Raw genomic sequence first — 26,574 nt, 5'->3', positions numbered from 1 at the left:
CACAAGATGAAGACAGAAAAATCGTTCAAATAGATAACTGGTTTCTAAAACGAAGAACTTGTGTTATCTGAGACACTAAAGCTTGTTATATCCACTCTTGACGGCCGTTTAAGTATTTTTCAGACAGTTACAGCCCCATACCCCCGGTTTATGACGGGACGGTATATTCCGTACATATGATACAGCCGTTGATAAGGTCCACTGGGAATAGGCCAGTTAACTGGTAATGTATTGTGGTTGGTTTACGAATAATAATTATCCTTAGAAAGGTTTAACACTTTCCACGTCTTAAAGCCTACTATTATTATTGTTTATAGAGTATTACGGGGTGAAATTTAAACGAAAACTCTCGATTTAGTGTAACCCTCTATATAATTTAGTGGCACATAAGGTAAATACTTGGTGATTTATAAGCATAATGACAATAATATTTTAAACTGTAGAAAAACTGACGAGTGGGCCTTGTATTAATAATTTGTATTTGGGGTTTCGTATTTTGAAAAGACCTGCAAATGAGTCTAGCATCAAAAATGTACTCTTAGTTCCTTACTTATCTGTGGTTTCTAGTATTATTTAATTTCAAAAAGACCAGCGATTGAGCCAGGTATTTGAATGCCCGTACTAATAACAGATTATTTTACAGGAAATTAAATAACTAAAAGTACCAAACCATTATATAAATATCTGTACCTCATTTTAACAAATTTTCAATTGGTCCTTATAATATTTTGGGCGTACCGACCGACCCTCATTAGGCTACGATTAACGGTATAAAATAACTAAAGCGATGATGAGTAGATGAGTGTATTCATCATTGATCCCTCGAGGTGCTCTCTGAGTTTGATTAAACATCAAATATCCTGATTTTGGAGATATGAGAATAGTAATACTGACCTTGCCATTTCCCGGCTTGAATTGAGCTATGCGATCACTTATTTGTGACGTACGGAAAAGCGAGCTACGGAATGGAGTGAAAAGCCACGACCCGGCGCACCGTACACATTACAAAATTCTTGCCAAGAAATATATTTTATCTATGTTTGACTTGAACAAGGCTATCTTTTTTTACCCAGAAGAATACCATAAGGAACGAACACATTATACAAACGCATTGTATATGATAGTTCACTTGTAAATTCCTATATAGGCAAACATGCTTCTTGAAAACATTTTTTATAAGCTCGTGTGCATCACAGGGAAAATCTACGCATGCTATTAGAAAGAGATTTTCCTGTAGATGTGCAGAATCTCTTTATAAATTAAAATACATAGGCTAAAAAATAAGCACACCAAATAAATAAAAATACACTTAATAACATGGGACTATTGGAGAAAAAAAATGCTGGCGACGAAATGAAATCGAAATATAAACAGAAAATCTAAACAAATGGAAGAAATTCCAATCACATTTTTATTTACAGCTTGTGGCGAGAAGTTTGCAAAACTTACACCATTACATATCTTTGGTAGAGTTTTTGACCACTGGACGACATCTAGTTTAAATTAAACCACAAGCAGTTGACACGTTTAACTTCACAAAGAAAATTTAGGCGTGGAAGATTTTTTCCCGTAAGCTGAAAATATCTCGAGCTTTCTCACTCAGGGCTTTGCTAAATGCACCCTTGATTGGAATAATTGACGCCTAAGGAGCACTTACGCCCTGCATTTCACATGGCGCTCCTTTTATCCAATTTAGACGTGCACTTATACATTCCATTGAAGAAATTGGTCAACATTTATCTTTGATTCTACAATATTTAGATCTTCACGAAAATGTAGAACGTTGTAAAGAAACTTCAAAAACGAGTATTTGGGATTTTGCGTTTTATGATTTTATTAAAAATAGAACTGTGATCTACTTACTTACTTATTTATTTACGATTTATTTATTTTTATAGTAAGCTATTCACATTCTACTATAGTACATATGGGACTAGGTATACGGAAAGGTATACTACCTTCCCTAAAGCAGTATACCTAAGTGCTCGTTATCCTTGTTTTGTTTGAATGCCCCCATACATCTGACTGCCATACTATTTTTACTATTTTATATTTTTTATACTATCATATTATTTTGGAACTATTTTACTAAAATCCCGATTAGAAAATATCAATTTATTTAGTCCTTAGGTTTGCTGCGGAAGGGGCGATTTTAAAACCATAGTAGTATTGTTTATGTATTTCGAAAGGAAACAGTCCAGACCCTGGTCACTTAACTCTATGACGCCAAACTGATGATATACACAATGATATGTAACGTTTATTTTTTTCTGAATAAATTAATTGAATTTAAAGAATTGAATTGAACTTATATAATGCCAATTTGAGAGCCCAGTGTCAAATGCTATCAGGACCCAGAATCGAACCGGGTTTGGGTCTTTGGGATCGAATCAATAAGATAAGATCCAAAGTACTGTGACCACTTGGCTGGATAAACATCACTCTTTGCTGTAGTGTGGTTATTTCCACATAAGAATAGTTTTCATAGTTGTTATAATAGAGAAACGACAAGTTATTAGGTCTACTCAACACAGTGTCTATACCTTTTTTGTGGCCGCTGCACTTAAACTATGATTTATAATATATTCCACGAGACAGCTTAATGGCTTTACGGCATACATTAAGGCCAATGGGGGGTGAGCGACTTTGTCTTATCCTATTGTAAATTGTCTGTATTGAATGGCTGAATAAATAAAATGACTTGATTTGATTTAAGCAAATGTAAGGTTAGTAGCCGCCAACGTCTAGAAAATATAAATATTCTTGCGTGAATTTTTAAACTATCAAATTAACAATAATCAAGTATCACAAATTGTATAGAATTGCTATCTGCAGCAAAGGTAATGTGCCTTGTGTATGAAATGAAATGAAATAACCAGTGCACCCTCAGTTCTAATGTTCATAGTTTAATTTTTAGCGAATTTCCCTATAGGGAAGTAGCTATTACCGTAGGTGGCACGGTAAGACCTAGACCCGGGACCGATTTACTTTTTCATTTTGATGTCCCCAGAGGCCAAAAACACCATTCGTTCAAATTTTTATATATGTATATATATATAGACTTATATATATATATACGTCCGTGAACGCGATAACTTGAGTAATTTTTGTCCGATTTTGATGAAATTTGGTTTAAAGGTGTAAAGCGGGATAAACTTGAATGAGTTCGCGAACCAGCACAATCGGACCATGGGAACGGGGCTTTACGGGGGGTTTTATGGGGTAAAAATTGGGTTTTCTCACTTTTGACCCTCAAAACACATAATTTCCCAATTTCTCTTTAGACCTTTTTAAAGAGCTTAAAAAACAAATAATTTAGTATATAAAAGTATTTTTGTTCGATTATTAGTAACGGAGAAAATTAAAAAAATTGTAAATTTAAAATTCCCATGTTATTCTTATGGAGAATATTGTAAAATGTTGTAGTTTGCTTGTTTATGGATAAATTTTGATCAAACTTGGCAAATTTATTTATTTTGTACTAAGCTATCAATATTTTACTCAAAAACACACTTTATTAGTTTCCTTGTAGCAGCAAACCTAGGTACTCGTTAAACCTAATGTTATTAAAATATATTTAACTGAAAATCAATTCAGACAAATGGAAATTCGCTTAGTCGGCAGGTTTGCTGCGGCTGGGGTATTTAAGGTCAATATCCACCCAAAACGCAAGATGAATTAACAAATCGGAATTTAAATTTAATTTGATTTAAATCCAAAGAGTAGTAAATCCCCGATAAGCCTTCTTCAAATATCTTTTACCATCAATGTCCCATAAAAGCCGTCACTGAATTGCAAATTGACTAACGCAGGCTCTTACACTTTACTCAACACTTTTCAGGTTTCTAAACGAACATTATGCTCTTATGAATGTAATTTCGGAATAGGTATTTACAAAACCTCCTTAAAAACTAACTAATTTGTTAACGGCTGAGCTATGGATAAGGTTAAGCTATGGATATATGATACGGTTTTCAAAAGTATTAACTTTCTTGACATCTGTGTTTTAGTAATACTAATATTAGTATGTTTTAGTAATACTATTATTAGAGTTAGTTAAGGATAAATAGGATAAAATGAAAACAAAAACGGTTAAAGAGGAGTAAAGAGAGTAAAAGAAAACTAATGAGTGTAGGACAATTTAAAAATGCTATATAATATGTGGGCATTTCCTGGTGATATGATTTATGTGCAATGAATTTTATTTTTCAACACTCTGAACACAATACGTCAACTTGTATCAGTAGAGGGTAAAACAGGCAATAAGTTAAATATCCTTCCTACACTGTATAGCTCAATGGCCTATTTCCTATGTTGGATACAAACGACACTTGGCTTACACGGTCATTCACTAATGCTCTCACCCGCCCCAGATTTGAAAAAAATGTATACACCACTTTACAACCTTGTTTAACATGTCAAAATAATTTTTATAAACTTACAGTATTTACATCCACTTCGCAATTAGAATAGTCCAACTAGATGAAAAAAAAAAACCAGTAAACTCAATTTTTCCGCATTAGTTTAATACTTGTTCGAACACATACAGTACTATTTTGCAACTCTTTATGTGTCTCCTTTGTATAATCACATTTTATAGAGAAAAAACATAATTAACGTACGCTGAAGCAAAAGGAAGAAAAAAAGGGAACATTCTTAACGTCAAATGAACGCCGAGTGCCAAGTTAATAATAACGCGTTTTTAATTTTTCTGTACGACATTTTTGAATTGGTGTCAAATAGCTTTCCAGATGAAGCAAAGTTGGTAAATGGAGACCATATCAATAAAGTTTAACTGTAGCTACAAAACTAAAAATATGGATAAAACAATATAAATCGTTGTAATAAATACTACGCTTTCAATGCCGGTAAATGACCGATTAATTTTAAAACAAGGTCATGTTTTTAAATGAGTTTTCTTTCAGCGAATACCACATTAATAATCTGAATGTTAACAATTAATTCTCAAAACAACACTGGAATGTGGCTTACCCAAAGTGCTTTGTTGCAAAGGTTGTTCCAAGCACTAAGTAAACAACAATAAAGTTGAAGTAAGCCAGGCTGTTAACGCTTATTTGTAAATGTCTTAAACCCATCTCATCAATCTGCATCTTGTGGTGATGTTCACAATGCTTCTATTTCCATTGTTTGGATAAATCATACTGGGTATTCTAATTTTAAATATGAGTAACTTCTATGAGTCAAGAGAAGAATCTTCGATGGATTCACTACCACAAAGTTAACATCCCATACACACGTTAAAATGTCACCGGGTTTTAAAGAAGATCTTAGACTTATGTTAGTATCCAAAAACTAATGACACAATTAATGTGGACCAATTAAGGCACCAATATATTTTGATGCTGTTAATATACTTGTTTTACTAATTGAATTGAGCTTCAGGCAGAGTGTGCTGTCAATATTAACATTAATTTATATCATGTTCCCCAACGTGTTATTATACTACAGTAATATAATTCATGGTATATTTTATGTTCCTATCGTCTCTAAAAAATAGGAGAAAATGGATTTTTAATAGTACACGCTTTGAGAAAACGATTAAATGCAGCTGGACCATTGTGATTTTTGTTCCAGGCTCTAAACGTTATTAATCTTTGGATTAAGTTATGTTCAAGTACTATTAAACTATTTTCTTCAATTGTGGAGATCTTGTTCGGGATCATTTTGGAAACTGAATAATATTGTTTACGAAATTATTAATATTGCCAATTGTTGTTGGTTTCCAAATTCCAAAAGGACCAAACTTACTTCCTAAAAAACTATCATCCTTATGAATCAGCTGAACATATTTAAGGTTTAGTTTTGTCCAGCTTGTAGATTGACTTTTATTGTTTTTGTCTAATCAACTTAGGCTTAAATCTGATTTGACTAAATATAAATACAAATTTGTAACTATTAATTTCCCACCATACATTATAAAGCAAAAATCATAAATACACCCTTAAATAAGAAGTAATCATTTAGTCGATATCAGCACTTTCAAAATGTATCAACATGAAACTCTTGAGATGGTATAATAAGATGAGTAATCTATTGCATGTTTAATTACATGTTTTCTTACAACAGGCTGATGTATGATAAACTACCAGGATTTATATTCCCCTTTAAAAAGAATTAAATTAATAAAAATAAAATATAGAGATGGATATGACTTGAGTTAATGCTTTTTCCACTTGTAATGTCCTGGAATTTTGTCTATAACTAGAAAACTTATCAAAACATTTATTAATTTATTCACTATATTAATGAAGTAGATTATACTCAGATGTAGGGGACAACATTTTCTTAGGAATGCCTCACGTTTGAGAATGGTATAATTGAGGAAGCAATAGACCTGTGAAGATGTTTGGAAAACAAACTAATAAAACCCAACATATTGGTTGAGTTGACGACGCCTTCCTACGTTAGGCCATAGATAAAACTTAGTCTATGGTTAGGCCTAGCATCTTGATAGAACAGAACTCTCCTAACACTGTGTAGTCGGAAGACAGCTGAAAACATGTTTATATATTTGAATACCTATTTAACCTATTGTTATAACTATTTATATGGATATGCAAATTATAACCTGAATCGTAGTTTATAATATATTTCTTTAAGTAGAAGGTGTGCTACGTAAAATATTCCTAGTAAAAACTGTCTCCGCCATAATTGAAATAATACTATTAAAATTACAACACTAATTTGTAATCGTTCCTTTGCTATTAAAACGGCTGTTTGTATTTTCTAAATGAATTATCACTCCTTCAACATGGGAACTTAAAAATATATTTTCTGGTCATCTTGCAAATAACAAATTTCAGTGAATTTTCCCCTTTAAATGTCAAAATATGTTTAAAGTAATAATTTTAATATATGAATACAACCTACGAGAATGTTCATGGAACTAAAATGACTAGACCAGTTTGAGAAACTTTAGAGTCAAACAGCCTTTGTACGGAGAAATGTAGCAATATTGAAGTAGCCTATGGTAATTTACTAAAAGCTCTGACCCACACCTTCGAAAATCTTCGGTAGGGTTTTTGGAATTAAATATTTGGCTTATATTCTTTGGTGATACCAATTGTTTCAGAAACCACGAAATGTTTAATCATAAAAGCTGATACTACAAATATCTTTCTGTCGTAGTGTACTTTCTTTGATTACATTATTCTTTGATCACAACTCATCGCCTAATACAAGTGAAAAACTGGAAAAAATAAAATTTGGTATAGTTAGTGTCTACTTGAGTGGTATTTTGAATAATATAATCATACACCTTTTAAGGGAAAGAGGACTAAACCTGTCAAATGTTTTGGGTTTACCTAACTACTCTTTATTTAATTCTCCTTTGATGAACACAACACTATGGGGTCAACGTAGTTCTGATGCTTCGTATTGAAGATGTCAACTAAAACGCATGCCCTTCATCAACTAAAAGCTAGGTTGTCAGTAAACTGAAGACGGTCAAGCCATGAATCGACTAACTCCAAAACAGACTCCACTAGAAGCTGCACTGTCTCGAAAGTTTGGTTCAATTCAATCAAACCAGTTGAAAATCACCGTTCTTACGCTTGAAGTTTAAAACTAAATTCTATTTTTTTATAGATAAATCAAACCCGCAGCAAATATCTTACTTGTACCGCATATCCCACTAACACCTAGTAGCTTTACAAACGTTTCAAGTTTCACTGATTGCGGAGCTGCAAAGATGATATCTCCTTACCGTACTTCGTATTGTGTCGTTACAACAGTTACTGTATAAAGAGTAGCCTATAATTAATTGGCGTTTATGTTCAAATTATCAATAAAGTTATATTTAGCATTTATTTTCATATTTTAAATATACTTGAGTTTACATAAGTAAACGTTGAAATATATTTAGCTATCGCAAATTTATGGTTTTTCTTTTATTTTTTAGCAACTAACGATTTTATCATATTAATTGCCTCCTGGACTTAAAATCGACCCGAAAATAGGTTATTTATACCTTTGAATTTTTATCAGAATATTTTGATCAGGATTAATGACGATAAAAGGTAACATTACTTATTATTCTTTAATAACTACAATTGTTAAGTATACTTAAAATGTATCTTGTTCCAAAATGCAATATGTTGTAATTTATAAACCTTTTACCAATTAAAGACAGGAAAAGCTTTTAGTAATCAACTACGCCAATTGAGTGTGAGGGGGGGGGGTCCTCTTCTGTGTGTGAGAGAGAGCTCAAATTTAACTTTAAGGACGTTAAAGAGATATCATTCGCGTTCGATGAGACGATATGCGTAAGTGGGTTTCTTCAATAAGCGTCAGATCGGAAGTAGATCTCTAAATTGACAATATTTTCTTAAGGAGAATTATAGCTATGAAGAACATCGTCAAAAATGTGGTTTACAGGATTTATAAATTTGTTGAATTGATTATATGGATATTAAACTAGAGCAACTGTTGGAACCTACTTTACTTTTAATAAAGCTTTCGTTTGAGTCATAAACTAGAGCAACTGTTGGAACCTACTTTACTTTTAATAAATCTTTCGTTTAAGTCATCACCTTGCCAATATGTAAGATGAATTTTAAATATAGGCACATTCAGAAATATTTATTTATAACCAGAAGTATACGGTTTTGTTTACTGCAATAACTCTATTATTTATACAGCACAATGTGAATAATCAACAATATTTCAGGTAAATGTTTTTCTACCTCTGTCACAATTGCGGCATGTAAGTTACTAGTTTCGGGAATCACGCAGTTATGTTTGAGCATTGTTATTTAGAATGGTTTTGTTAGTTAATTACAAAGTAACCATCTGTTGAATATTTTAGTTTGGTGAGCAAATATAATTATCTATTTTACTTATTTAATACGCAAGCAGGTTTTTTGTGACAATTACTCCTCCGAAACTACTGAACCAATTAACATGTTTTTGGTGTCATTGGAAAGAGCGTAACGTGAAGTTGTGCAGGAAACTTTTTTTTTTAAGGAAATAATTAGAGAGTGAGGCCCTGGGGCCCTTTAAAGTTTCGTATTTATCCATAAGATTAACATGGAAAACAAAATTTGTTATGGAACTCCAGCTGTTGTCAGAAATTAAGAGTGCAATATTTATTGATGGTATCCATGGTAACAAAGAACAAACCCACAAAATTTAAAAATGTAAACAAGCAGAATTAACTGTCAAATTAATTTTGATTTCACAATTCCACACAGCTGGTTCAAACATATTAAATACTGCATGATGAACAGGAACGGTAGGGATCATAAACATTAATCAAATATGTCACTCGCCCGAATCATTTTTGTCTATGCCCGAATGTAAACATTTAACATTGATTAAATTGAACTGTCAAACTATATGTTAATGTCATTAGTATGGAATTCTTTCAACATCATTTGTTGATCGAGTTAGTTTCAATATTTTTGAACTGCTGTAATAATATTTTACAGGAAATAATTGTTAGATAAATTCGTGGATATAAGTAATAATTCAGATTCTTCAATCTTTGCTGTTATTAAAATTGTGTATCTGCAGCAAACCTTCAGACTAAGCGAATTTCCATTTACCTGGCTTAATTAATACAAAGATTAATTATTCCCTTAAAATGGTCATTTTTCCTATTTAAATAACATTAAGTTAATTTTAATATGAGTACTTAGGTTTGCTGCTACAGGGAAGATAGGTGTGTTTTTGTTGAAATGTTGATAGCAAGTATGATTGTTATTGGTTTGCCAATCCTGTAATACTTTACAATTGCTCGAATTCGAGCAACATGTACACTAGTATACACTTTAAACAATTCCAAACACGACTGTTGTGGTTTGATAGTAAAAAATTAAATAAGCCTAGTTAGTTGTTGATATCTTGTTGTTGTTTGGAATATACAGGGTGGCCATCAATTGTTGTACACATTTTAAGATAAAATAAATAAATAACCAAGCAACATAGAAACATAAAAGTTATTTCATTAAATAGCTCATTTAAAACAACTGTATACAGTAACAGATAAAAATAATTTTAAACATGTCAGAAATTATGAAAAGTAGTTATAAAAAGACTGTAAAATCACATAAACTGTTTTTGTAAGTTCCTTTTGAGGTGAAGACCCTTAGACTATGTTTGACACTTCCCAGTCGTTCGAACTGTATGTACCACCATTTTATAGAATTTTTACACGGAGAATTATGGTCATATTTTAAACGAAGCCTTCTTCGAACAGTTATTACAGATTTGCTTGCATGAAACCAAAGACTTAGATTTATATCACACTAGTAATTTTGTTACTAAAGTAAATTTAATGTTTGATTCACCAAATGTCATACACAGCTGGTGTAGAAAGGTCCATTGTTGGTTTTGCCATGCTAACTATGCCATGCTATACATGCTGACTATGCCACAACACAAGTCATTGAGAAAAAACATAACATACACTCACTGTTTCAGTGATTTTTTCAAACTTTTTATATCCACTTTTTACAGACATTTATATAATTATTGTTTTTTTTTCAGTTACTGTGTAAAACCGTTTTACATTTGCTATTAAATGAAACAATTTCAATGTTTCTAAGTTGCTTGGTTATCTAAATACTATATTTTTTTATATAATCTTAAAATGTGTCCTATAGCCATGACCATCCTGTATAGCCCATGTCCAAAACGTTAGTACTTATTATTATTATCGTATATGTAAAGCATATTTAATCAACTTAATAAATATTGGAAATGCATGGTTTACAACTCATTACCAAAATACTCATATTCAATTTAACCATTCAATTTAGATACACATAGGTTTAAGCTGCATACTGTCTTTGACAGACGAAGTACTAAAATAGATATTCTCAGCTGGTAAATGTTAAACTATATTTACATGCTATTTTTATAAAAAAAAACCCTCTCAAGGTGATACAGAATGTTAAAATGCTTTACAAAAATAACGTTCGTTTACGAATAATCTAGTAAGAGCTAAACCGTTGGGCGACAAAAATTAGCCCAGGGTTAATTGAACCCAGTTAATTTGGTTAACGTGGAACCCATGAAAATAGTGGATGTGGTTTGGCAGGTTTGCCACAATTAAATGACAACTGTTACGAGGAAAGGGTTTTATGGAAGTTAATGTATAGATATTTTTAGAAAATAGTAGGTAAAAAGGAAACAATTTGAAATAGCAGAGTTTGCCTGGCATATTTACTTCTCTGAAACTAACTAAAGCTTTGTGTTTGTAGCTTTCTATTTCAGATAAATCCTGTATTCACTCTAAGTAACTCTAGGATTTACCTTAGTATAGAACTTTGTATTTCAATGAGAAATCGTCAACAAAGGATTATTTTGGCATTACAGAACCATCGATGTTAAACGCTCCGTCTAATACGAAGATTACGCAAAATCATCAAATCTTTTGAGAATAAAACTGTGCTAAGTTAAATCAATGTTTAAGTAAATAATCGTCAATGTTAAATTGTAACTGTTTTATATTTTAGTGACATTTTTAGAATTGATTTGTAGAATCTTTAGATTACTAATTAATTGGTAGAATATGTTTGTTGTATTGTAAGCCACCTTATTTATTTTATATTTATGTATTCTTACCTAGATTTATTATCCTAGATAAATGATCTTACCTAGAAGATAATTTATCTAGGTTTTTCTGTTTATTCTTTGAAAAAGGATTGACAGGATACGAAGATTGATAAATCGTACAGTGATTAGTTAATTTGCCATAGGTAAATACTAGTGATGCAACCACGATACAGACTTCCAACTTAATAAAATAATACATTACTGTGAAGTCAAAATACTATAAGTAAGCATATAGGCCTAGCTTAAGGTATAACAACAATAGAAACTCAATATTCCTTTAGAGGTTCAATTCCACATTTTAAGCACATTTAAAACAATAGGAACCGAATAATACTATCTATTAAAGAACTACATTTTCTTTGGAATTAAGTTAAGCGCGCACCTTCTAACGAATGAAAATAACTGTTCGAAATCAGTAAATTCAAATATAATCCCTTGTGTCAACATTTACAAAAGCATGACAAGCATGCTTTTAGTTTCCTAGGCCAATGATGCTATTTATTGGAAAGATACACGAAAAATTATTTTATATAAAGGCAAAATGTTTCTGTCCACAATATATTTCTGAGTTATATTATACGTGATATGAATTTTCTGTCATTTGGGTAGGTCTAATTACTAGTAGAAATTACGTAGGTAATTTCCTAACATACGAGTTTATTTAGTTTTTAGCGAATTTCCCATATAGGGAATACGCTATTACCGTAGTACTCATGGTAAGACCTGGACGCGGGACCGATTTTTTTTCGTTTTGAGGTCCCTAGAGGTCAAAAACACCATCCGTTCAAATTCATATATATGTGTCCGTCAGCACGATGACTCGAGCAAAAATGATCCGATTTTGATGAAATTTGGTACAAACGTGTAAACGTACGTTTATTCGAACGAGTTCGTGATCCAGCATGATCGGACCATGGGAACGGGGGTTTACGGGGGGTTTTATGGGGTAAAAATAGGTTTTTCCCATTTTTGACCCAAAAAACATAAAATTTAGCAATTTCTTTCCAAACCATTTTGTAGAGCTTAAAAAAACAAATAATTTAGTATATTGAAGCGTTATTATGCGCCTAATGGTTACGGAGAAAATTCCAAAAAATTGTAAATTTAAAATTCCCATGTTATTCTTATGGAGAATAAATAAACTGCTGTAGTTTGCTTGTTTGTGAACATATTTTGATCAAATTTGGAAAATGTTTTTATTTCTTACTAACTATTCACATTAAAAAAAAAAAAAACAGTTTTACCCTCCCTGATGCAGCAAACCTAAGTACTTGTTAAACTAATTCTATTTAAATCAAGAATAAATGTTATATTTTTAAGTAGACATTTCAGTGTAAATCCAATCAGTCAAATGGAAATTCGCTTAGTCTGCAGGTTTGCTGCGGTGGGGGTATTTATAATTTAGATTCATCATGCTTAAATAAGTATCTTAAATCTATCACTCAACATTGTTATCAGCAATCAGCTGTTTGATTGGCTGACTAATTGTCTTACTGACGGACTGATGGTCTGGTGGTGATTGAGGTGGCCTATAGTGCATTTACTCTCACCTAGTGTCCACCAACCACATTGTGATATGACAGCACTGGTGGCAATTAATAATAAATATCGTTTAGTAATGCCGAATTCATATCTAACTGAAGTTACGAAGATACGTTCTTTAATGTGTGGTAAATATCGAGATTACTAAAATGCATCGACTATTAAATTAGCTCTTAAACTCTCGATCTCCTACTTTGTAGATGCCTTTAGAGAAAATGTCTGATAGCAGTCTGACTGCCAATTTCCTATTAAACTGAATTGGAATTTAAATAAACTGTTATTACTTTTCACGTTTTTTACCATTACATAAAATATTATTTTTACTTTTATCCGCTATGATGTTTTACAAAAAAAGTTACAAGAACAAATTACAAACCGATAAAACAATGTTTTCTTATTGTTAACAAATCTACAGTCAATAACAGATGTTGCATAAAGTTAACCTTCTAACCAAACTTTTGGTATAATCAATTATTATCAATTATCAATTATTTGAGATGGGGACGCCAAAAAGGCACATCCAAAAATTGAAGTTGTTAAAGATTTGCATGACAATTTTGCATAGCATTTTAGCTTTGAAGCTTTTTACTATTGCAACATAAGCCAATAGGCCTAAATATCCGAGCTATTGTTGTATTGATTTAGAGACTTTTTTAGGCTATTGGTGAGATCATAATATATAAGCTACGGTAGAAAATGTGTCAAAAAAATGTTTATAGCGTCAAGGAGAAGAGATCAAATCTTTCCAAAACTTTATATTTAAATTAAATAAGTATATATATATATATGAGTTTATATTGCCAGTTGGAGCAATGTTAAACCTAAGGAAATTTCAACCTATTGGTTTTAGCTCAAATATGTAAATAAGAGTGTGATTATTGTTTTTAATTAAGATGATTGCAATTAATTGAATATTCATTTTTATTCAATAAAACAGCTGACTGTTATAAAGATGGATTGTCAATTAATTATGGTTGTGAAATAAAGTTATTGACAATTTGCTCCTATAGATATTGGCAAAGTTTCTAACCCCAATTTCGAGCATCAAGTATACACGTGCATACCCGATACTTGTACAGTATTTACCTTAATTATACTATTACATAATGTTTGTTTTAGTGCTAGTCGCCTCGTATCATTAGTATTAAGATGCTATAATTATGCAATTATTAAATCCAGTTATATTATTTGGTAAATAACCTGGAATTGAATATTCTTTAAAAGTGCCATTGAACATTTTTGTATTAAATTGACCTTCATCGAATTTTCATAAAGCTTTACCCACTCATTAAATATTTATTGATTCAAAAATGTTTTTGTTTTATTTACATAGATGTAGTTTTTCTCACAGTAATCAATTACAATTTATGGCAAGCGTAGTTTAAAAACAAAAACAATTTCCAAAGTATGATAAAACCAAGTCAATATCTAGTCTAGAAGTTTTATAATGCTAAAAGTTTCATGTTTAGTATGCAAGGAGTTTGTGATTGAAACCCATGAATGTTTGAAAAGCTCTAACGGCGTTATAACAGGGTGATTTAACTGTGAAAATGTTTTTTTTTTTAATAATAATTTATGTTCTCTTACATTTATGTACAACTGTTGTTAGTAATTAATAGTAGTTATATTAAACCATATTTTAATAATAGGCAATGCAATTTAAGCACAGAAATTTGAACATAGGAATTAATTAGAAACATGGACACGAAATATAGTGTTAAACATATAATGCCACATATGAATGATACATATACAGGGTGTCCCGGAACTCGCTACCAATATTTTAGGGAATTATTCCTGAGTAAGAAACATATCTAAATATCATGTTTAAATTGTCGGGAAATTTAAATTTCATATATGAATTATGGCAATTTTTCAAATTCATAAAACAAAATGGCAGCCAATAAACATTTTGTAAAATCCAATGGTTTTTGAGCTATTTAAGAAGCAAAAATTTAAATAGCCGCCATTTTGTTATGTGAATTTGGAAAATTTTCAATTTTTTGTAGCTTTGTCTAGTTGTCATAAATGTTCGTCCAAAGTTTCAATTCCGTATCTTTAACCACTTTTTATAAAAATATTAGTAGTAAAAAAATTACAGTTGTGTGAGTAACTAAGGACTTCCGTGCAATTTAAATATGATATTTAGATATGTTTCCTACTCAGTAAGAAGGCCCTAAAGGATTGGTAGAGAGTTCCGGGACACATTGTATATAATTAACTATACTCATAGGTAGATTAATTGGAATGGACAATATTTGTAAACAAAAAAATGAATAATTATTTTTTAAGTAACTAGTTTTTGAACAATTTACGAATTTAAGTGGGCAAGGTAAAGTATTAAGTTACACTATTTTTAACTAACTATAATAAGTCTTAGGTACATCTTTTTTACAATATAAGTTCTAATTAAATATATAATTCTAATTTTAATTGTTGATCACAAAATCATGAATATATCTCATAGAAAAATTCCTATATTAACTTACATATCTACCTAGTTTAATCAAGAACAAAATCATCTTTTAGTATAAAAATCTTTGGGAGTCCAATATTTACCATTTATGTTGTAACGAACTTTCCATACAGGAAATAAGCTATTATGGTAGGTCTCAGCTAAGAGACCACTTGACGAAAATTGTCCAATTCCTAGCCAAATACAAACGTGTGAAGACTCAGACCAAACTTTCCCCGCCATCAAGACAACATAAAAGTCTGCACTGAATTGCAAAGTGTCTATCTCCTCCATACAGATGTCTTGAATAACAGTTTGAATACATCTGCATTCATTTATCTGGCGAGACGATACCGATCCTGCATCTACTTGGACGATTTGAACTTGAACTTCTGTTAGATAGAACAGTCGATCAAATAAATTACACGACGGATTATCGTTCAGCTATCTATGTAATTTCTTACACAAAATTTTAAATCGAATGCATTTCCAATAAACATTTAAGTGTCCTTGCCATATCATCCTAATTTGTCCTTGATAGACGTGAAGTTTCAAACCCCCGTCAAAATTTTGGTATTGGAATTACCACGCTAGAAACTTAAAATGGTAATTAGTGGTATTTGAACTCAGACCTACTTTAGACTGATGCTACGTGCTTTGACTATTGTGAATAATGTAAGAAAAATCATTAAATACTCATAAAACTACATATTTAAGGACACTGATGAACGTTTTTAATCCACTTCAATCTATATTGCAAAATGGCCTGTAAAGATAATATATTTAACAAGGTAGTTAAACATAGAAGGGATATCTTGTGTCGACATGCTGGAGTATGTGTAGCTGTTACTGTCGGTAGTAAACTATACAATACCCAGTATGCTGTGTCTGTAGCTACAAAGTTATCATACTACCGACAGGGTGTAAACTATACAATACCTAGTGTACTATTTCTGTGGCTGAAGAAATATTACACAGAAAGAAAAAGTACAAGTCATCATGTATTGTACGGGCCAGCCAGGATAGTGTATATGTGTATACAACTATACATACCCTGTAGGGCAATAGCAGCAACACATATTGACGACACAGTACAGTATGTGTAGTTGTTACTGACAGTAGTAAACTATGCAATACGTAGTGTACTGTGTCTTTGTCTGTAGCCATAAAAGTCATAATGTACAGCCAGCATAGTGTATATGTGTAGCTATACCCTGTAGGACAATAGCGTTACACATATTGACGACACGCTAGTTGCTGTTGGTAGTAAAGTACACAATACAGAGTGCAGGCTGTACAATGAATACAAAGGGTTTGTATTCATTGGTCTGAGTCTGAAGTTATAAAAGTCATCATATACACCCATCATAGTGTATATGTGTATACAAATATACATACCCTGTAGGGCAATAGCAGCAACACATATTGACGACACAGTACACTACGTGTAGTTGTTACTGTCGGTAGTAAACTATGCAATACCTAGTGTACTGTGTCTGTACTGCCTGTCTGTGTCTGTAGCTATAAAAGTCATAATGTACAGACAGCATAGTGTATATGTGTAGCTATACCCTGTAGGACAATAGCGTTACACATATTGACGACACGCTAGTTGCTGTTGGTAGTAAAGTACACAATACAGAGTGCAGGCTGTACAATGAATACAAAGGGTTTGTATTCATTGGTCTGAGTCTGAAGTTATAAAAGTCATCATATACACCCATCATAGTGTATATGTGTATACAAATATACATACCCTGTAGGGCAATAGCAGCAACACATATTGACGACACAGTACACTACGTGTAGTTGTTACTGTCGGTAGTAAACTATGCAATACCTAGTGTACTGTGTCTGTACTGCCTGTCTGTGTCTGTAGCTATAAAAGTCATAATGTACAGACAGCATAGTGTATATGTGTAGCTATACCCTGTAGGACAATAGCGTTACACATATTGACGACACGCTAGTTGCTGTCGGTAGTAAAGTACACAATACAGAGTGCTGGCTGTGTGGTCTGTGTCTGAAGTTATAAAAGTCATCATACACCCATCATAGTGTATGTGTGTATACAGTTATACCCTAATAGCAGTAATAGCAGTAATTTGACTCAGCTACACCACTGTTTCAGTACTTAGACGTAATGCAGCTAGAGAAGATATATTTATATTCAATTTTATGTTATTATAAAAAGTTTACTAGTTTTTTTCAAACAGTTGTTATTAATAGGAATACGAGAAACTATACTGAGGGTATGCTTATGATACCACCCATTATGAAAGACACAAGCAGGTTACAGTGTTACCATAAAGTAGTAAAATGTTTTAACTTTAATTTTAGAGTACTCAAAAATATGCAGGATTTGAAAATTGAATTGTATAAAAGCAAATTAAAGGAATTGATAAAAAACGACTCAATCAAACAAACAAAGTGAAATAATTAATTATCGAATGATGTAGCTATACCGTTAAACGATTTGTAAATATAAAATAGTATGTAAGAGTGAATAGCCAGTGAAGGGGTGAACCATAAGTGTTACAGGGAAAGTCGAAATAGATTTAATGCATCAGTGACAGTGACTTGTTAAAATAAAATGAACCTACTCAAGACAGTGTTTATAGAATATAAGATATAGTTTTAAGTTTTTCAACCGCACGTGTTTTACAACACATGGTTGAATATTATTTGTATAAAAAAAATGTTTATGTGAATAAAGATTTTTGAACTGAACTGAACTGAACAGTAACACACGTTGACGACACGGTACAGTATATGTGTAGTAAACTAGTACCAGGTGTTCTGTCTAAGTATATACCACTACAGAATATATAACACTGCAGTAAGAATTACTTGCTGGACAATAACTTAGTTACACGTTTGTTAAATATTTTGCCAAAAAAGAGAATTAATTAGGTGGATGATAAAATAACATTCCGTTAACGCCCTTTTACTTTTTTTCTGGGATCAAAATGTTTAGTAAAACTAGGACAGATTTATTCTATTTTATAGGAGAGTCTATGAGCAATTTTTTTCTGGTTAAGACGTCTCATTCCAACAGTTTTTTAACCAAGAATTCTTAAATATAAATAAACTATTATAATCAAATGCAGTAAGACAAATTTATTATATACAGCCTTATGACTTATGGTAAAGGAAAAATGTATTTAGTCTCCGGTTACTTAGGATGTTTTTTTTTTAGTTTTTACAAATTACCTGATAACACCAAAATAAATACTTAGATAAATCTTAAATTTATTGTCAACTTTAGCTTAATAAAATGATTTGATTTGATTCTATAAATAAATATAATAACAAAAGCTATGCACTACACTACAATTTAGTTTCTTACACAAAGTTGTACTATAAAAACCTTCACCCTTTATCGTGGTACTAAATGGTATTTTATCTATGGTACTAAATTTCAAAGGGTGTGTACATTTAAGCAATTTTTACAATAACACAAGTCCTTATACTAGACAAAGCAGTATTTCATTACTGATAAAACCACTCTATTGTACAATTCTGGGTCAACGCAGTAGTAGTCTCTGTCATGGAACACCTGAGGTTTTGAAAGTTATTACAGCTACGTCATTCCGTGAGGTAAACTGTAAGGTTTTTAGTGACATAGTATTTGGGGAATATGATCTATCTATATATTAATAGGCAAGCATGTTTCTTTAAAACCTTTTTTCTCAGCCCGTTTTTAATTAAGTCTCATATTATTCTGGGTCAGTAGTGAGTTTTATCAGAAATTTGTCTTTCTCAAGAAATCTTTCCATGAAAATTATTTTCAGAGTAGGTTCGGTTGTAGTTCATCGCTGCAGCGGTTACCTTAAGTAAACAACGATGGAAGTCGTTGAAGTGGGCCGAACACTAAAAGTTATTTTAAAATAAGCTTCTGAAACTAGTCCGCCATTTGAGCTACACGTGTTTCTGGTATTTTTGCAGTGAAATAATATCCAAACAGTACCCATTTACACTTGTTTTATATTAATTTAAAAGCAAATAATTTATTAACACAATTAACTTCTGAGTTCACATCGTGATTAAGTAGGTAGCTAATAAGTTGTAGGCCTATCATTAAATATCAAAACAAAAATAAGGTGATTAAAGAATATTTTTATTTAATGTATGCATGTTATTTAAATTGATTTGTGGCTCTTTCAAATAATTTGCTTTTCAGACTTTTATCTTTTGTATAATGGTACTCAATTCTCAAATGTTTTACCCATACTCATAAAATGTTATACAAGAATATTGATTTTTTTAGGAAGAGGTGGGAAAATGCATTTATGCACACAGGTGGCTAGCCTGTAGTGTGGGACCCCATCGGGTTTAAAACCCAGAGACTACCCACTACACTTCGGACACTAGCCCGGGGACACTACAAGAATATTAGCACACCCACAAAATAAATCATATAAAACATATTTGGTTTTGATATTACAAAGGAGCACAAATATAAAAGAAACAAAAAAAAACAATAAAAGCTCACTATGGAATGATAATTACCAGGATAATTGAGATAAAAAAATGAATTAAACTGTTTGTATTGGTTTAAAAAACATATTGTTTTACAGACAAGCATTTATATACATAACAAACTGCGGACGGAGTAATTGAGTATAGTTTTCTTTTTGCAATTTACATATGTAATATACAATACTTTTTAAAGACAAAACATATATTGCCACGCATTGTTTATCTGAATTTTAATATTTAATAATACATTTTTAATCATATTAAAGGTTAGGTATTGAATTCAAAACAAAAGAACTGTTATTTGACAACACACACAATATATTTCCAGGATTCAAATCAATATTGTGTCCATTATGCTCATATAATTACGTTCACAGGAAATCCGGTTTCCCCCAAAATATTGCGAAGAATACAATTAGAAATATATTTAAAACAAAGTAATTGAGTATAATACGATGGTAATGTAAACTTGAAAAAAGTCTTTGCACAAAACAAAGTTTTTGTGGATACCGTGCCACATTAATAAATTAAAGTAGGACTATTTATGGAATATAAACATAGGAGAGGCTATGTAAAGGTACTTAGTCAAAACGTATTCAAAAAATTATGCTGGGGAACTGCCACCTTCGTAAGTAGGCATGAGCTTCACAAAATGTAGGCTACATAAATTATCTTAGGTTCATGTAAGCTTAAAAATACATCATAAAGTAACACAATAATTTAATTAGGAACACATATTGTCAATAAAAATAATGCAACAATAATAACTTATTATACCCACAACAAAATCATATTTTACGCTGACAAATTGCAATTTTATTGTTCCTTTGAACAATCAAGCTCTACAACGGCTAAGTTGTACAAGTGCAACATAAACAAGACAAGACGCACAACATGTCGCCCAGCTGATAAATGTGTCTTGGCTATTTTGTGTGGAACGGTTTTATAGCTCTCTCTTCCGCCAACATCGGCGCTCCCTTGGACATTCCAAGTATAATGTTAATTTACGTTTTAAGTGAAATAAAAAGAATCATACTTTAAAAAAATGCAAACGTGAAGTTCAAACTTACATTTGTTAGTAGTAAATATTCACACATTTCAGGCCTCTTTAGATTAGGCCTGTATTTTAAAATTTAATGGTTTTCAAGAAAATATATTTCAAGAAAAATTGGGTTTTGGTTGTATCATTGACGTCTGGTAAGACGGGTAAGACCTCCTATTTATATAGGGCAGCATATAAACGCATTGCCATATGGATGGAGCAGTAATACCCAATTTTGTTTTAAAGTAAATTGTATAGTTGTTGATTGTGTTACAGAGTGTTAATTGTGATAGATAACTAAAACCTGATATAACTTATAATGAATACCTTTCAGGTTTGCTTAGTTACAACAGCTGTGTAATACAAAAATCAACAATTCTTCCATTTTACACTTTATTGAATCCACGCCTTCCAATTCAATCTACACCTTATTCTCCAATTTGCATCAGCACACTCTTTCGGTCGCGTGATTGAACTACATTCTAAAACTGGCTGCAGATCGGAAATAAATGTCTGGTTCTATCAAAACAGTTTACTAGAGCATCACAAAGAAGCCACACAACAAGAAAAGTGCATCTTAATTTTGTATGTTTTCTGTCTTTTTTATGGTAAGTCACCATTTGATTTTTATTTTGAAAAAAAAAAATCTAATGATGTCTGTCGTTGTGTTTTTAGTTTGGAAGGTTTGATAAGCGTGGTTGATAGTACATTTTATTCTAGTTTTGTTTGTATGATGACACCGTATTTTAAAAGTAAAAATAATAACTTAAATGACGATTATAACGAAAATTATCATCGCTTTCTGCCGAATGTTACACAAGCAAATGCACGCTGTGTGATTTCATACATTTAGGCAATTTAAACTTTAACTGAGAGATTGAATATTGTTACTAATAGAAAAGTTGCATTTATTTGACCAAAAATTAAATTCGTAAACTTATGATTAATTAAGAGAGTTTGTTTTTATATAATGACAAAAAAAACCTTTAAATTATTTAATATATTTTATGATAATGTCAGGAATTAAAACTCCACTAACAACAAAATGTCATGGTTTCTGTGAATGAGGTTTTGTGTCGGGGTTTAGTATTTATTAAATGAGTAAATTATTACCACGGACGGTTTCCTTTCAATTAAATAAGAAAAATCCCTCACTTTTTCATATGAAAGGAACACAATAATGGTCAAACAGTTTGATCAAATAAATGTACGGTGCTTTAATAATGGATTTTATAAAGTATGCAAACAATATTTACTAAATTAACGGTTTTCCTGCAATTTAGCATAATTCAGAAAGCCCCTTTTCTTTTTAATGGTTCAAAAGTTTTTATTCATATTTTGCACAAAGATAGTGGCTAGAAAGTGATCATTTTTAGCAGAATTGCAACGCTGTGGCTCAAACCGTTAATAGAATTTATTTGTAGAAAGCACATACAGACAGACGCTTAACGGTTCAAAATAGGGCAAATGTTAATTTTGTTGTATATTTTCCTTGTTTTCACCTCCCGAATAATCTGATAAATTTTGTCTTAGTTGATGCTGGTTTATTAATATTTAAAAATACACGCAAGATTTATTTGAACAAAAATGTTTACTGACATATTTCGTTAATGTTTCAGCTGGGATGAACCTGTCGGAGGTAGACATGGTGACGGTGGATTTCAACCGGACAAACCTCATCTCTCCCGAGGTAAGTGTCAAAGTGTCGAGTAAAGTAACGTAGCCTACTTGTAAGATGACATAACGCATTAATCTCACAACACAAAAATAGGACGTAGCATAGGATATCGTAATATTTACGTTGTTCAACATAAGTATAAAACGTACAATTGGTACAACAATGTAACGCAAATTTGAAATATTGTCTTGAAAACATAACGCAAAATTTAACATTAAGAATTAAACAAACTTAATCTAACTTTTTACATTGATTTTACTTTGGAGTGGAATAACTAACCCACAATTATCCATCCATTATGAAATCAACTAGGCATTTCTTTGGATACAGCAAGCAAACATCTAATTTTTAATGCCATCTAAATAATCTGAATCCTGTTTTGATTATTGCAAGGTCACGTTTGAGTACACTGCTGACGACTAAATGTGTTTCTTAAATATTTTACGGTATTTAAATATTTTATTTAAGCTTTAATTATTCTACTAGACGCTACGAAGTAAGCTACAAATTAAAAAAAAAAACTTAAAAAATATTCGACATAATGGACGTAAACGTTTTAAATCTCTCTGATTAACTATATGGATTAAAACTTAATACTACAATGGTATTTAATCCATGATACTATCTGCTTGAAATAGATTCGTCTATACGCTGTAGGTTTGAATTTTCGTGAAGGTTCCGTTATATTAGGGCACAAGAGCAATAAACCACTGGTATCAAGGTCATAAAACAAAGGGCCGCCATGAATAGATAAATTTCGCGTATCAGGGTGGGTCCTGATACTTGACCTTAGATAACTCAGTTGATGAGTTTGCCTTTCCATTATTACGGGATAAATTAATCATCGTGATTGTGAAATGTATTTCTACCAAAAGGATATAAATTCCGGTAAGGTTATTTGTATCTGTTAAGGTGTTAAGAAAGGGCGTTTGTCGTGTTAAGGAATTAGAGGAAAAACGAACATTTATATTGTCTGTAAGAAATATAAAGAGATGGACCAGTAGAATTTAAAGTTTTCGTTGTAGAAAACTAAAGAAATAAATGAAAAAATCTTGTGAGAACTTATTATTTATTACAACTTTTGTGATTAGATGTTTTTACGTGTCCCTTATTTTGTTTTTGTTCCTAGTTATAAGTTTTGTTGAAAGTGAGTAGGTATTCTTATCTCTTAGATTTGACTCACTTAATTTTCTGAACCTAAGTATTTCATTTGGTTAGGATATATTTAAAACCACACATTATATCAATCATGGATATTGTAATCGAACACTAAAACACTACATAAACAGTGAATAAATGTGTGTTTAATTGGAACACCATTTATTTAGGTGATATTCGGTCAATGTGCCCGGTCTCAAACTAGCAAAGTTTTTTTTTCTTATCTGCTCAATACAATACTACTGAGCGACCGTTTTTTGTGATTGTTTGGACTAGTCATAAATTATTTAACAATAAATTATATTGCCATGTGTTCTCTGTATGTTTAATAATATCTATTAAAATATAAACTACGGTAAAAACAAGTTTAAAACTATTCGGGAAAGCATCAGTCCATTCGTTATGATGCCTAATAAAGCTATAATCCAAATTAAAGTGCTACTTCACAAAACACAACTTTACAGCATAAACCCTCATAGCACAATACACAGCAATATACACAATGCAAAATATGTACAATCATCTCTTGTAACCATCCATGTACATTGCAGACAGTGAGTGAAGAGATGGGTAACACCGGCTCCACTGTCCATGTATCTATTGGGTTTTTTTTTAACATTAATTCTTTGCGCCATCCTTTTTACTTTTTGAGACAGTATCTCCGCACTTAAAGGTAACAATTTTACCGTGTCATAAAAAATGCAATACATCATTGATGCAAAAGATTTATAATCTTGATCAAAAGGTGTGTTGCTTGATATTGATGATTTAATGGGTTAGCAATCAGTTATTCCTAATTCTCTATTCTAATGTCTTGTGAGTTTCAGTAAAAAGCTGAATATAAAATTTACAATTATGAAACTATTAAATCAATTAAATGTAATTTGGTTTAGTTTTACTATAAATGTTAAAAAAAAGTCACAACGCAAAAAAAGTTTTCAATGAAAACTTAAAATGACAAAATTGAAAATACTTCGGTACTAATTACATTTAAAAGTTAACAAATAAATATTAAGAGCTTACTAAAATTTTAATGAGGTTCACTTTAGAAGTTTCCAAATACGTCTTTATACTAAAATATTAATTAATTTGTTTATTTATGGTTTATTTTGTAATAATCAAGTTTTTTTGTAACGCAAGTTAATTTTAGATCTTTAATTATAAGTATGACAGTAGAATCAAATCAATAAATGATGCATGAATAATCACAACGTGATATTTGAAAGTATTTTTGAACGTACGAATTTTCAAGTAGCAACATAAAACACATCCTACATTTCTGCACCTTATGTAGTATCCTCCCATGAAGATATACGTGGGTTGGGGTGGATTGAGGACCTCGCCAGGGATTATAGTTCTCGTAAACTACAGAATATATCTTAACTTCCAAATCCTTGAAGAATTAAAGGTCTGAGGTCACATTAGTTGGAATTACTGCATGCAGGCTAGGGATAAGTTTTATTACAAGAAATGCTACAAAAGTTCAAAAAAATCCAATTTATGAATATAAAATTAATTGGCTGAAGAACCAAGTTGTTATAGTGCTCACCTTCAAATCTGAAAGTCGCTAGGTTCGTTTCTACACTTTTGAGCTATCTATCTCTAGGCTATCAATTAATTAAAGTTCAAATTAATTGAAGTCAAATCTTATTTACAGTCATAAAACAGAATGTTAACGTTTGTTATAAACAATACCTGAGTTTGGACCGTCCCTTTACAAAAGAAAAATATTAAAGTAATGTTATAGATTACTAATCAACTCATTTAATAAGTATCAATTCTTTACTAATGTTAATCACAATAGAGTAAACGTGATTTGCAATTCTATCAAGCAGCTTATAAGGAAAAATAATGTAAATAGAAATAAGAAAACCCTGTTTTACGCATACCTTTCCCGGAAGTGACGTGAAAGCAGGAAACATATATTTACATAATCTCAAAACTTAAATAATGTAAAATATGGCTTAAAACAGCTAACGATTGCTTTTTGGTAACGATGTTGGTGTGTGTATTTAAATGCGTATCTGGTTCAATCTTGGAAAACATTATACAGTCGTGATTTTTTTACAGGACAAAATACACTTTACATAGACAATATTTTGATGCTGCATGAGAAAAGCTAATGTTTCACGACGTTTCAGGATATTGAAACTCATACCTTCTTCAGGTGAGGAGAAACGTAAACGTATTCATATTATAGATATCATAACAAGGTAAAGTTTTTTTTACTAATCAGCAACGGAAATCGATCGGAAAAATCTTACCAAGATTGTAATTTACTTTATGTCATAAATATGAAATATAAATCATGAACGAATTACTTTAAAAAATACAACTGATCAAGAAAGACTTTTAAACGACTTCTGGATTATGGTAGGGATTCATTAATAATAATTTAAAAAAATCAGATTTCAACGTGAGCTGGAATATTTGACAGTTTACCTAAAACATTTAACAAGTCATGAATCGCTACTAAGATATAGGCTACCATAGCCTGTGTATAGAGTTCCTCAACTGGTCTGTAAATTATCATTTATTCACTTTGTAACGCTTGCCATGTTTTCTTTAATAGCTTTGTAGCACTTGCAAACTGTTATATCCTGTTATACCCAGCCATAGTGGAAACTATCGTTGCTT

At 31.3% G+C, this 26,574-nt stretch overlaps 1 protein-coding gene across 1 annotated transcript in view; it reads left to right on the top strand.

The window, feature by feature from the left end:
- Window positions 1-26,574, top strand: part of LOC129002482 (diuretic hormone receptor-like) — an 84,748-nt gene that overhangs the window by 28,648 nt on the left and 29,526 nt on the right. Inside the window, exon 2 of the mRNA XM_054430320.1 lies at window positions 22,721-22,791. Within this exon, the coding sequence (XP_054286295.1) occupies window positions 22,726-22,791 (66 nt within the window). The 5' untranslated portion in view covers window positions 22,721-22,725. The remainder of the gene's footprint in view (window positions 1-22,720; window positions 22,792-26,574) is intronic.

Source organism: Macrosteles quadrilineatus, unplaced genomic scaffold (genome assembly GCF_028750875.1).
Source record: "Macrosteles quadrilineatus isolate MER2022 unplaced genomic scaffold, UCM_ALF_1.0 Scaffold_9__3_contigs__length_116548681, whole genome shotgun sequence".
Lineage (NCBI taxonomy): Eukaryota > Metazoa > Arthropoda > Insecta > Hemiptera > Cicadellidae > Macrosteles > Macrosteles quadrilineatus.
The sequence above is the reverse complement of the archived record's forward strand: the minus strand, read 5'-3'. Positions and strand labels throughout refer to the sequence as shown.